Here is a 12,745-nt window from a genome sequence, read left to right as displayed (position 1 = left end):
CCTTCTAATAGGGCTGTTGGAGGTCTCGATTTGTCGGTGGCTCACACTTTGGTTGGGGCTGACAGGGATCCGGTTGTCAGGGGTTTAAACGCTGGGTCGCGGCCGGCCGTCATTCAGCAGGGCACCGTGCTAGCTCACGCGGCACGCGTCCCTGCGGAAGAGCGGCTGGTTGCGCAGGCTGATCCGAGCCCCACGAAAAACGTTAATCCGAAGGAGGACCTCGAATGGGTCGATTCGCTGTGCGCGCGACACACAAATGCCGATGCTCTGTCGCGATTGTTGCCTTGTCACAAATGTGCGTGCTTATCAGGATCGGCGCGCTGTAAACCGCCGGTTACGGAAGGTAGGGAGGCGTTGGTTGCGGCCGCGAGCACACCAATTGGGGATGGTCCCGCTACCCCTGGGGGTCAGGACTCGCTGCTCTCACTGTCATTGATTGAGTGGGGCCGTCTCCAAATGGCGGACAGCTCCCTGCTGGCATTGCGCCGCAAGACGAGGGGTTCCGAAGGTAACCACGACCGAACTGGCTCCTACGAGCTTAAGCAAGGCCTATTGATGAGATGGGACAGTTTGTCCCGGCGGCATGCGATTGTGGTGCCTGCTGCTGTGAGGGGGAAGGTTGTCTTGGCCGCACACGAACGCCTCTTGCATTTGGGAGTTAACAAAACGCTTGCCCTGCTTCAGCGTGACTATTATTGGCCGGGAATGGGGGGTGACGTGGTGAATATTCTGAAGGGTTGTGTTGAGTGCACCAGACGGAAACCACCGCCTGTGGCAGCTAATCCACCGCTGCAATCCATCCAGGTCTCGCGCACTAACGAGCTCGTTGCACTCGATATTCTGGGGCCTTTTCCGGTCACGCCTAGGGGTAATAAGTACCTGTTGGTGGGGGTCGAATATTTTACCCGGTGGCCTATGGCGTGGCCACTCGCCAACCAGTCGGCGGCGGCTGTGACGGACGCCTTTGTCCAGGGCTACGTCCTGGACAAGGGGGCTCCCGAACGCTTGCTGACTGACCAAGGGAAACATTTTTCGAGTAAATTACTGCAAGAGGTGTGCGACCTGTTGGGTACCAAGAAGGTGCGTACCTCCCCGTACCACCCGCAGACAGACGGGATGGTGGAGACGCTTAACAGGACATTGACTTCTATGTTGTGCCAGCAGGTGTGTGAGGCACATGTTGATTGGGACCTGCAGGTCCCTGGGGTCCTCGCCGCGTATAGAATGGCCCCCCATGCAGCTACGGGATTTTCCCCGTTTTATCTGATGTACGGTCGGGAAGCCGACCCGCCCATGGAAACGCAGCTGGGTCTGTCCGCACCACGAGCAAATTCGAAATTGGCAGAGCATATTAAATTTAATATTCATAAGCTGACAGAGGCAAGGGAGGCCGCACGGCTTAATTCACGGGCTCGCCAAATTGCAAACGAGCGGTTGCGGGCACGGAAGGTGTCCGTGCACAATTGGGAACCAGGTGACAGGGCCTGGCTGCATTGCCCGCAGGCACCTTTGGCTACGTCGCCTAAATTGTTGAAGCCGTGGCGGGGACCCGTGGAGGTCGTGCGGGTTGCACGCCCCCAGTGCGTTCAGATAAAATGGGGAAAACGCCGTTGGTACGTCCACCCCTCCCGACTGAAACCGTTCTCGCCTCCGTATGGCCTCCCCTTGTGTCATGAGGGCCGAGCATGTGACGTGACCAGCGACCCTGAGGGGGAATTGTCTTTGCCTGCTCCTCACATGTCTCCGCCTGATCCGCTCCCAGGTGTCTCGGAACTGACAGCTGCCGACCACCGGCGGCCGGATCTTGAGCGGCCGGATCTTGAGCGGCCGGAGCCACCGGACGGTCGCCAACGTCCCGTCCCATACGACGGACCGGCCAGACGGACTCGCGCTAGGTCGCGCTACTTTGTGTGACCTGCCACGTGAGGAGTCGAGGCAGCCGGAGCGCCTCGGCACTGCGTTTAGTCACAGAGACACTTGGCGCGTTCGTTTTCCGGTGTTCGCTTTTATTGTGTTCGTTTTCCGGTGTTCGCTTTTATTGTGTTGTTCGTCGGGCTGTATATTGCTTCATATTTAAGTGTTGTGTTGTGTTGTTGTTGTTGCGTTACGGGGCACACTGACAGGTGGAGTTTCTTTGTTACTGCATTGACGTTAGGTTGTGTTGTTGGTTAACAGCCGGGCCGGCTGCAAGCTATGTGGGAGGGGGTGATGTAGAGGTGATACGCGCTGGGATTAGAGATCGTATGCCAGCGCGTAATGATTGGCTGTGTAGGTGGTGACGTGCGCTGACGGTGGAGGATCAGGGGTCAGCGCGGGGTCGTGGGTTACGGGGTACTGATTGGCTGTGGACGGGTGACGTGCTGAGAGGGAGTGATCGGGTGGCAGCGCGGTGTGATTGGTGGAGGAGTGTTAACACGCGCTGGGGAAAACGGATCGTAGAGAGAGTGCGTCGTGATTGGTTCATTAAGGAGCGATGCTCACGTTGAAGTACGCATCAGCTCCGCCTCTCGTGAGCAGGGGCTATAAAAGGGGATGCACACAGGCGTGAGGGCAGTGTGTAACCAGCGAAGAATGAAGACGGGGATGAAGACCTAGGGCCCTGCGGTACCTAGTCCCGCTGTCCTAACGGGACCGGGACTCTGTGTAACCCAGAGGCGAGTGTAGTGTGTGTAGCCATAGGCGTAAGGTCTACACGAGCCGAATGCAGTGTATTGTGTAGCCAGGGACATAGGGTCTACACGAGTCGAGTGTATTGTGTAGCCAGGGACATAGGGTCTACACGAGTCGAGTGTATTGTGTAGCCAGAGGCGTAGGGTCTACACGAGTGAAGGGTATCGTGTGTAGCCAGAGGCCTAGAGTTTACACGAGAGTAGTGGAGTGTGAAGTCGGAAGAAAGGAGACTACACGTTGTATTTTGACACGTAAAGATTTAATAAAAAGTGTGTTCCCGTCAAGAAGTTCCTGCCGTCAATTCCCATACTTCACATGTGATGATTGGGTGCTCACTACTTGTGTCTGAACCTGATCTGGGCCTCCCCTGACTCCACTCAGCCTTAAATTACTGTAATTATAATTAGTGCTGCGGTGCATAAACATCAGTACTCTAGAAGCAGGGGCAGTGAGACTTGGTTCCGGCCACTAAAACCCTTTTGCTACTGGCACACCTGAGCTCAGCCAGCACGGGGCTCTTACGGTACGGGTGGTTTTTCCACTGGCTATTTACCATGCCGGGCCAGAACCAAACCGTGCCACGATGGCCTTGCGAGAAGTCTGACTCTGGCTTTGAGCCAAGCAGGGCCAGAGGCGGGGTTAAGGGTGCGTTCACTGCGCGTGGCGCCAGTCGGTACGCCGTGGGGGCATGGCGTCGCCGCATCGCTCGTTCGCTGCGTGGGATGTCAGCGGCGCGACTCGCATTATGCAGTGGAAAAACAACCCGGCACGTCCAGAGCTGCGCTGGGATGGCTCGGCACGGCCGTGGACGCTGCTGTAGTTACAGCGATCAATGCTGCTGATAAGATGATGATAAGATGATGCTTCCCCTTTCCATTGTTTTTTAAACCAGTTTACAGAATAATTTCTGTATGTAATCAAAACGAAAGTATTCACCCAGGACATTATTAGTAACGTAATTAGATGACGCACTGACAACACAACATTACCACTACTAGTCTTTCGTGGTCTCATTCCAAAATCTATAATTGCATTGTGCATTATCTAGTTTTACGTCGAACTAAGACCCACATCGAACAGAGAGGGTCCTTGCCTAAAACATCAGGCTGTTCTCCAGCATTGGTTCAAGCAAGACTGACTGCTGATGAGACACTAAATCTCAAAACTGGTCCAGAGTTTACTTGTCTGAAACCAACGCTGCTGAAATTATATATTTATATATGCGCTCCCAGAAGGCCATGAAGCTAATGGGGATGTGTAAAAAATAGTCGGAAATTTTCTGGAAAGAGGCAGATATGGGAGGGATGACGTACATACACTTTTATTTATTTATTTAGGGAAATTCATGACTCTCCAGGCCTGGGCAGACGCATCACCACCATGACATTGAACTCCCCAGTATCATGATGCAGCCATGTCTCTACCTGGATGTCACATTCCCAGATCACCGTGGCATTGTAGTCCCCAGCATCACCGTGCAGCTGTGTCTCTACCTGGATTTCGTACTCCCAGATCATCCTCCAGAAGTCGATGACCGTGTGAGCGAGAGGCCCTTGAGTGGCGATGTAAGTACGGGGCCCGTTCAGACCCTGCGGGGCCACATGCGGGCGACGCGCGGAGGCGGGATCACGCGCACGAATCACAACTTGAGCATCGAGGCGGCACTTATCTCCTGTTTACAACCCTTCAGGCAGTGGTGGAAATTCCACATTCCTATGGCGTGGGGTTAGTCTATCCCTCGGCCAACCATTGTTTACTTTCCCCCCCTATGTTATGGGACTCATTCCATCAACCCTGGAGTGAAGATCGGCTGAGTCAACCCCCAACCAGGATTTGTAAACCTACGCTAACTGGCATCCTGATGTACCCAGTACCAGTCAGATATATTTGTGCAATGACCCTACAATAGCATTGAATTTTGAGAGGTCTCTTTATGAAATCACAAGACCCACTGACTCATTCACCGATGTTGACCGTTCGGCCTGTTATGATGAAGCAGCACGAGGATGAGTAATGCACTGAATGTCAGCAAAGCAAATGCCCCTTTCTAAAACGCACGTTAATTCACTGAGGGTGACAGCTGACCTGGATAGCGCGGAAACCTGTTGAACGGAGTTTATTTGTGGTTATGATTGCTCGCGAGAGAGGCCTTGACGGATCGTCGAATTTCAAACATAGTGGGCCATGTCTTATTCACTGCTAGATGAACGCCTCCCCATCCTGTCCCCGATAGTCGTATTAACGTCTTGTGAACGATGTTTGTTTTCACCATCGATCTACAAGCAAAGCGCTGGAAGACGTTTATCCATAACTCCACGTTTACAACTTGAGAAACAAAAGCAACAATTAGCATGTGTAAACGGTGAGAAAACCCATCACAAAGATTTATTGATTTCAGTTACTGTTGCATTTAGGCAGCACTGAGTTGGTGATCCAACAACAAAAACGTGGCTTCTGAGTTGGCGGTCTGGACAAGGCTCTGGAACACGCGCTGTGCGCCTGAGCGCGTTTTGGTAAAATCTAAATGATCCCAAAGCAGAGAAACTAGGGCAGAGGTCGGCAACCTACGGCTCTGGAGCTGAATGCGGCTCTTTAAGGACTGCCTCGACCATCTGGTATTCACATTGCATTGCGGCTCTTGAAATATTCAGGGATTTTTTTTTACAAATTCAAATAAAATGTCTCTTCTTGTTGTTGTTTTGGTTGCCGACCCCTGAGCTAGTGTGGTGAGGCCCTCCCCGAGTGCAGGGCCATGGCGGTGAGACGGTGGACACGGGGGCCACCACCGAGTCCCGTGATCGGGCTCACCTGAACAAAGTTCGCGTTGATGTAGTCAGACGTGGCCTCGTCGGTTTGTAAGCTGAGGACAACTCGTGAGTAATCGACTGCAGAGACATGGCGGAAACACAAAGACACACGCAGAGGTCATGCGCTCAGTGACGTAGATCTCGTTTTCTTGATTCGGGCCTTGATACAGGCCTTGTTATTGGCCAGGGGCCTGATGAAGAAAAATTGTTAGTAAATTCTAAGATAATTTAATGACACGCAAAAGGCGGTGCACGCATTGCATGTCCAGAAGCCCTCACTCAGCCCTAACCAGACCACCAGTTCGAAAGAACTGAACGCATGGCCCATTTTGTCGTCGACGCCATCGACTCGGAGAGTTGAGAATACGCGGCCGTCCCAACGGGCGGCGGCAGATTGGGGGTTCCCATCGTTTAGAGATTTGAATGGCGTGGGACCTGGCAGGGCAGCAATTTCAGTAAGAGCCAGAATGGCCATTAAAACATTCAAACATTCAATTCAAACATTGTAGAGGCAATGCCGGTGTCCTTGTCAAGTTACGACTATTTTGCGACCGACTTTGACAACTGACTTTACGTGAAGGCATCACCACCTGTAAAATCTCTCCTAACCTTATGACGGCTTGGAAGCGTATTATTAAATAATACATATTACAATTCCTTATAGGGGAAACAAATACTAATTAACTGATTACTAACGTAGCATATCATTACAATTAAACACATTACAACCAATTACTAATCTACAACTCATTACTAATCACACTCTTAGGTTTTTTCGGTAAAGTCACGTAGGTAAAAAAAACAATAGAAATAATAAAAATAAATTAATGATAATAAATTATTTATTTTTTACCTAAGTGACTTTCCAGAAAAAAACATAAGAGTGTGAATCCTTGCAGTCACGAAAGCTTCAAATCTAGAATCATTACTAATCGTAACAATTGACTGGTTTTGATTTAAAGCTTTCGTGACTGCAGGGATTCATATTCTTTGTTTTATATTCGTATTATTTTATTATTTCCCTTCTACGTGACTTTACCGAAAGAACCAATAATATAATTGACTGATTATCATTTTTTTTTATATAATTACAATACCCCCCCTCTGCCTCAAATCATTGCACCTGAATAAATTAAATGATTACGTCACCCTGCTGCTGCTGCTCTATTTAAGACCGGGAGCAAGAGCAGAGCCTCACCATTCTGGCGAATTGCCCGATGATGCTGGATGCAATTACCAGCGAAACGTCGTACTCAAAAATTGTAAATGTTGTGGTTTCACGCTTCAACACACCGGTGGGCTAAAGCAGTGAACTATTTGTCTTTGTCAAAGTGACACTTTTTTGCTGATTGGCCGTGTCGGGTGGTGGAGGGTTACGACACATTTCTAAATAACGCGATCTAACCCATAAACGTTGATTATGAATTATTATGAAAGTTGTAATGTTCAGAAGACTCGTGACTCACGTTGGGAGAACTGACAATCCAAAATCACCAAACTCTTGTAGGCATGTTGACCGTAGCAGTTTCCAGCAAGCATGCGTCTGCTGATGGAATGTTGAATTGTGTCTGACCCGGTAAGGAGGTTGCGCGCATTGAACTAATGCTGCTGGAGTTGTGTATGAAACGTATGTTTAACTTCTTTTGCACCATACGTAGCCAACCGTGCTAATCACATGTGCGGGGGGAAGGACAGCAAACTAAACACAAAAACCAGTTCCAAACAAATTAGTTTTCAATCTCGATATAACAGAGCATAGCTCCGATGGCTTCCTAATATCAGAAGATGCAGAAACGCATCTGAAACTACGCGAGTTACCGTCTTTGTTCCATGGCCGGAGTTCACGTGATGGGTCATGCTCCTTGACGAGATCAGCAAGGTGTTGTCATTCTTATGGCAAGCACTTTGTGTGGCATGAGTGCGACCTTATTACATATTCATTCAGCAACTGGAAGCCAATGCCGATCGGCGAGCATTCCTGACGTCATCAGGAATGGGACACGATTTAAGATTCTCATCGTCGACGAGGAGATGATGATGAAATCTAGCAAACGAATGACAAACTACAAGAGGAACAAAACGCGGGAGCAGAAGTGACACACAAGGAACTCTTTTTCAAGCTGCTGATATCATCACACTGCGCGTCAAATATGACGACCGGATTGCGCAACTCACACACTGCAGGGACCGACACAAAGGTGCCCTGTGTAGCCTTTAGCAGACTGTCAGGGCAAGTGCTGTTCACGAATAGCACCTACGAAGGCTGGCATGGCACACCAGGGGGTGGGTGGCCAGTACCATGCCCGGTCGCCTTTCTCTCCCCACCGCTGATGTTTACATACCTCACCACTCATTTAAGGCTGAGTCGACCTGGGGGGGGGGGGCAGGACCGCTTCAGATATTCGTCACTGTTATTGGTTATGAACGGGAATCGAACTCGCTGCGTTAGTAGCACGGCTCTCTCAGAATTACACTGCCGCTTCCCTTTAAAGAGTTTTACTGATACAACATTGCCCATATACAGTACCAGAGCGAAGCGAGGGGCAGGCAGGGGGGGCCTTAGACCCCCCCCCGGTGGGCAAAGCTACGAGTTGGGGCCCCCTTGACAACCACCATGAGATGTGGTTTCAACAACAGTACAAAATAAAATAAAAATTAAAACAGTTTAAAACGTTTTTTAAAAAAAAATGCTTTCATTTACGTTCCACATTTAATTTTAATTTAATTAGTGCAGTAACGTTTGGCCGCAAATTGTGCAACGTACGTTTGTTTCTACGTTGTCATCCCAGTGTCACCAGGTAGACAAGCAGAGCCTCACTTCCCGGCTGGGGAGAATACCGGGAAGGTACAAGGTGTGAACACTTCGTTCTCACGGGCTGAGCGCTCGTTCACTGAAAGCCACTCCGGTGCTGTTGGGTGAACCAAAACATGAATATTGGAGCGCTCCAAACCAGCGGATGCCAGAGTGAAGTCCGAATCCATTTGCGACGTGTGGTGTCACCGTGCGACACAAATACAATCTTGGGGCCCCACCTGACCGATTGCCACACCCCCTGAGCTGATAACACGATGTAACGCAATATTTGTCCCTGGGTAGGAAGTGTTATTTTGTAATTGCTTATGCCAAAAAAGTATAGACAATGGCTGTTATTCCCCATAAACTTTGCTTTTGTGACCAGGACAGTGATATTTTGAAATGTACCTATTATAAATGAGAAAACGGGCGAATTTGTGTGTTTTCGTTCACATAAAGTCAGAAAACAACAACATATGAATCAAAATTAACACGTATTCATACTAAAGTAATACAAAGATGACGACAAAATATTTAGAAGTGAGTAGTTTTTCGAGATTTATACTGTAAATCACTTTTACGAATCAGCCCACAAATGTAGTCTCCCATCATGTTCTCGTTATACTGTCCTTGGTAGCAGTCTTCAAAGTCCAGTATATCTTCTTTATCTGTGGTCCGACGAAAACACTGGCTTTGACCTTTGCCTCAGACAGCTTAGGGAAGAAGTCTTGAAGGTACTTGAAGGCTGCCGACTCCTTATCTACAGCTCTGACAAATTGTTTCATAAGGCCCAATTTGATGTGCAGTGGTGGCATCAGCACCTTCTGGGGGTCCACCAGTGGCTCCCACTTGACGTTGTTCCTCCCCACAAAGAACTTGGTCCGCTGTGGCCAGTCCCGCCTGTGGTAGTGCACCTTGGTGTCCCTGCTGTCCCAGTGGCAAAACTAGCAGGGAAACTTGGTAAAACCGCCTTGGAGACCCGTCAGGAATGCCACCATTCTGAAGTCTCCGATGACCTCCCAGCCGTACTAATCATATTTCAAGGCGTCCAGCAAGGTCTTGATGCTGTTGTAATCCTCTTTGAGGTGCACCGAGTGAGCCAGGGGAAGAGACGGGTACTTGTTACCATTATGGAGCAGTACGGCTTTTGAGGCTCCTGGATGAGCTGTCAATGAAGAGGCGCAACTCATTCTGGTTACAGACGATTCCGATTGCCTCGAACAGACTGGTCGCATTGTGGCAGAAGCAGAGCCCATCTTGACGGGTGAAGAAGCTGCAAAAAGGTTGGTGACGCTTCCTCTGATCTGCGACTTGCACACTTTCATCCAACAAGTTTTACTGCTTGACCCTAGACGCCAAAAGCTCGGCATTGGACTTGGTGAGACCAATATCTCTGATCAAGTCGTTGAGGTATTTTTGTTTGTTCTCTCCTCAGCTCCACCTCTGAAATTGTCATCTGGATCTACAACGTCTTCCTCGCTCTCTGACTTGCTGCTCTTCTAAAGACGGCTGCTCTTGCACCGGAGGAGTGGGTACGGGAGCTCATGGCAGTGTGGCACCGGGGCGATGGATGAAGGAAGGTCAAGTTATGTGATAGCAGGTGCATTCTTGCCAGTCCGACGTTTGGATGGGTCCACCATGCAGAAGTAGCAGTTGTTTGAGTGGTCAGTGGGTTCCCACCAAATACTTGGGATAGCGAACTTCATGGCTCTCTTTTCCCCTCTGTACCATCCTACAAAAATACATTTATTTCACCCATGACTAATGTGCAACATTTTTTATATATGATATATTTTTTCAATAACATTGAAAATTGTAAAACATTTAAAAATTAAAAACTTTTACAATATTTAAAATTTCAACAAATTTGTTTTGCATTGCTCGCAGGTGAAATGAGGTGCCCAGGGTTTGTCTTAATCCCCGACAGGCATGCCGAAATATGCCTTGTATGCCTCACACATTTTAGCAGATGCTTCCACAGAGTACTTTTTCACTATTATCTTGATAAATTGGCCGCAGACATAGCAAAATGCGTCTGCCGGATGCTTGCAGCCTCTTGATACCATCTCAGAAAAATTCAGATATGTATCCACTTAGGCAGTTGGAACTAAACTGAACTGGTGGGCTTAAGGCCCCTGTATTTATACTATTATTTATATTACTGGAAAGTTCTAGAATGTTCTAGAAGTTACTCCAAGTTTACTCAGCACTGAATCTATCTGGAATGTTCTGGAAAATAGGTAAATTTCTAAATATCACTGTCCTGGTCACAAAAGCAAAGTTTGTGGGGTATAATAGCCATTTTCTGTACTTTTGAGGCATAAGCAATTAGGAAATAACACTTACTAGCCAGGGACAAAAAACAAATTGTTACACAATGTCGTTACTACGCCACTGCCCATATACTGTATATGTTACCGACTCTGTACATTGCAGAGGGTGTTACGAGAGTGCACTGGACCAGCTATCCAGAGAGGTCACCGGTTCGGTCCGATCTCCCGGCGAGACGGTTGAAAGAATGGGGGCAAATGTCTTAAATCTCCACCCCGCAGCGTGAACAGGAGGGCCGAAGTTCTGGCAGCAGGTTGCGTGTGGTGGGGGAAAGTGTGAGGTGCTCCCAATATATCCCAAGACGTCTGTCTGGCCAGTGTTTAAGAGTAGGCCAAATGCCTTGTTAGATGGCCTCTCTCATACAATTTTCTCTTGGAGGCACATCGCTATGTTGCTTCTTATAAAGAAATAGTTTTTTTTCAAAATCATCATTCTGATCCCAGTCCATCGTAAGCAATCACCCTCGGTACACATGTTCTGCATGCAACACCTAGAAATTATTAACGCCGTTTATAGGGACAGAACAGCTGCCGCTCTGAGATTGCACGAAGTAACGAACACAAAGCAGAGCGGCAGGAAGGGGGCGAGGCGCTCTGAGCCACCAGGGCGATGTGCAGCAGCAACACTTGAAACATTTTTCATTAAAAATTTGATCTGAGAAATTAAAGTGTAAACACGAACGGGCAACGTCACGAATAAACGCGTGAGAGTTGGGGCTCATTTTGTGGGTCATTTTGAAAATATGAATCCAGGAAATACAACGTCGTGGGACAGCGCGAAACACGGCAGTCAAATATAAAGTTACGACACATGCAGAGTGGACGCTGGGTAAGAAGTGCGTCATACGATCAGGAGATCAGAGTGGTTCCGCTACGGAGTCACCGTCTTCTTGAAGGCGATTCTGAACAACTGGACCCCAAACACGTCGTATCCATTCGTCGTTTGTTTACTCCGGGGTTAAAATCTTGCATCCTGGGCCCTCACCCACATGAAGGGGCCGCCGTGGCGAGATGTTTACTACCTCGTCTGGTATGCCGGAGGACGTGGGTTCGATCCCGACTCTGATGCCTGTATATTGGAGTTTGCATGTCTCTCCCCCCGTGGTCGCGTGGATTTTTCTCCGGGTCGTCTGGTTTTTCCCTCCAAATTTACTCAACATGCTTTCAGAATATATGGCTGCTGTACATTTCCACATGATAAGCCACTTTGATGAGCTATCATTTGTGGCCATGTCGCTTCTGAAAAGAGCTATGTAGCTCAGTGGGCCTCACCTAGTAAAATAGAATACAGTACGTGGGCATACGACGCAGCTCACTCCAATGCTTGTGTAATAACAGCCATAGAGGGTTCACGTGGGGATTGGCTTGCCGGTCCTGCTCGTAGCCAATAAGGGTTGAGATTGGGACCATGGCCCATGCGTCATCACGACAGGTCATCAGAAGTGATTGGCCTAGCCATTCGGGGCCCCAGCTAATGGGGAGCCGGATGAGGGGCGTGGTCCCGGGATTGACAGGGAACCATCGAGAAGGGTCGAAGCTGTCCATACACGATTGGCTGGGGGAACCACGTGACGAAGGTCTTAAGAGCGAGCGAGAGGGAACGATCGCGAGCAGACTGAATCTAACAAGAGCAAGGTCACGCGCGGACGGGGCCTCGGGTTGCCACGTGCGCGAAGGGGACTTCGTGCGTAGTCTGTCCTCTCTCCGTTGTCTGCCAGCAACGGAGAGTGAGTGAGGAAAGTGTATGGTGGAGTGGAAATAAAAAGGACTGATTCCGAAGCCGTCTCCTGGAAGATTATTACGCTTGCTTTAAAGTGCAGGGGAAGAAAAAGTTCCTCTTACAACCTGTAAAATACACAGATTCTATTTCTACAGAAAATGCGGTAACAAATTACTGGAAAATTAACTCCAGAAGATGATTGATCTTAACAAATGAGGCTGCCACGTCGATCTGAAAATAAACACGAGGATAACCGAGTTCAGCGACAGATACGGTGGTGGAGGGACACGGCTCACAATGGCAGCGTGACGAGTGAAGAAGCTGTTGTCGACCAAACCCGGGCACATTTCTCGCGTTCGACTTCGCAATTCAATAATTGCTGACCGTGGGAATCCTGCGAACAACTCCAGAAACTCAACTTCCT

General features: G+C 49.0%; 1 protein-coding gene across 5 annotated transcripts in view; it reads right to left on the bottom strand.

Moving 5' to 3' along the window:
• The window catches only part of LOC133355528 (tyrosine-protein phosphatase non-receptor type 18-like), a 57,715-nt gene that overhangs the window by 30,552 nt on the left and 14,418 nt on the right, over nt 1-12,745 (bottom strand). For 3 of the 5 annotated variants that reach the window (XM_061572859.1, XM_061572858.1, XM_061572860.1), the window contains exons 3-4: nt 5,479-5,555; nt 4,095-4,259 (exon numbers count right to left, since the gene is read on the bottom strand). In XM_061572859.1, the coding sequence (XP_061428843.1) occupies nt 4,095-4,259; nt 5,479-5,555 (242 nt within the window). Of the gene's footprint in view, nt 1-4,094; nt 4,260-5,478; nt 5,556-7,652; nt 7,933-12,745 lie in introns of those variants that run through there. The other 2 variants (XM_061572862.1, XM_061572861.1) reach the window with 2 other exon arrangements.

The sequence above is a fragment of the Lethenteron reissneri genome, chromosome 51, assembly GCF_015708825.2.
Source record: "Lethenteron reissneri isolate LAM-NWPU_2019-01 chromosome 51, ASM1570882v1, whole genome shotgun sequence".
NCBI lineage: Eukaryota > Metazoa > Chordata > Hyperoartia > Petromyzontiformes > Petromyzontidae > Lethenteron > Lethenteron reissneri.
Note: the sequence above shows the minus strand (reverse complement) of the source record. Positions and strands in the feature narration are given on the sequence as shown.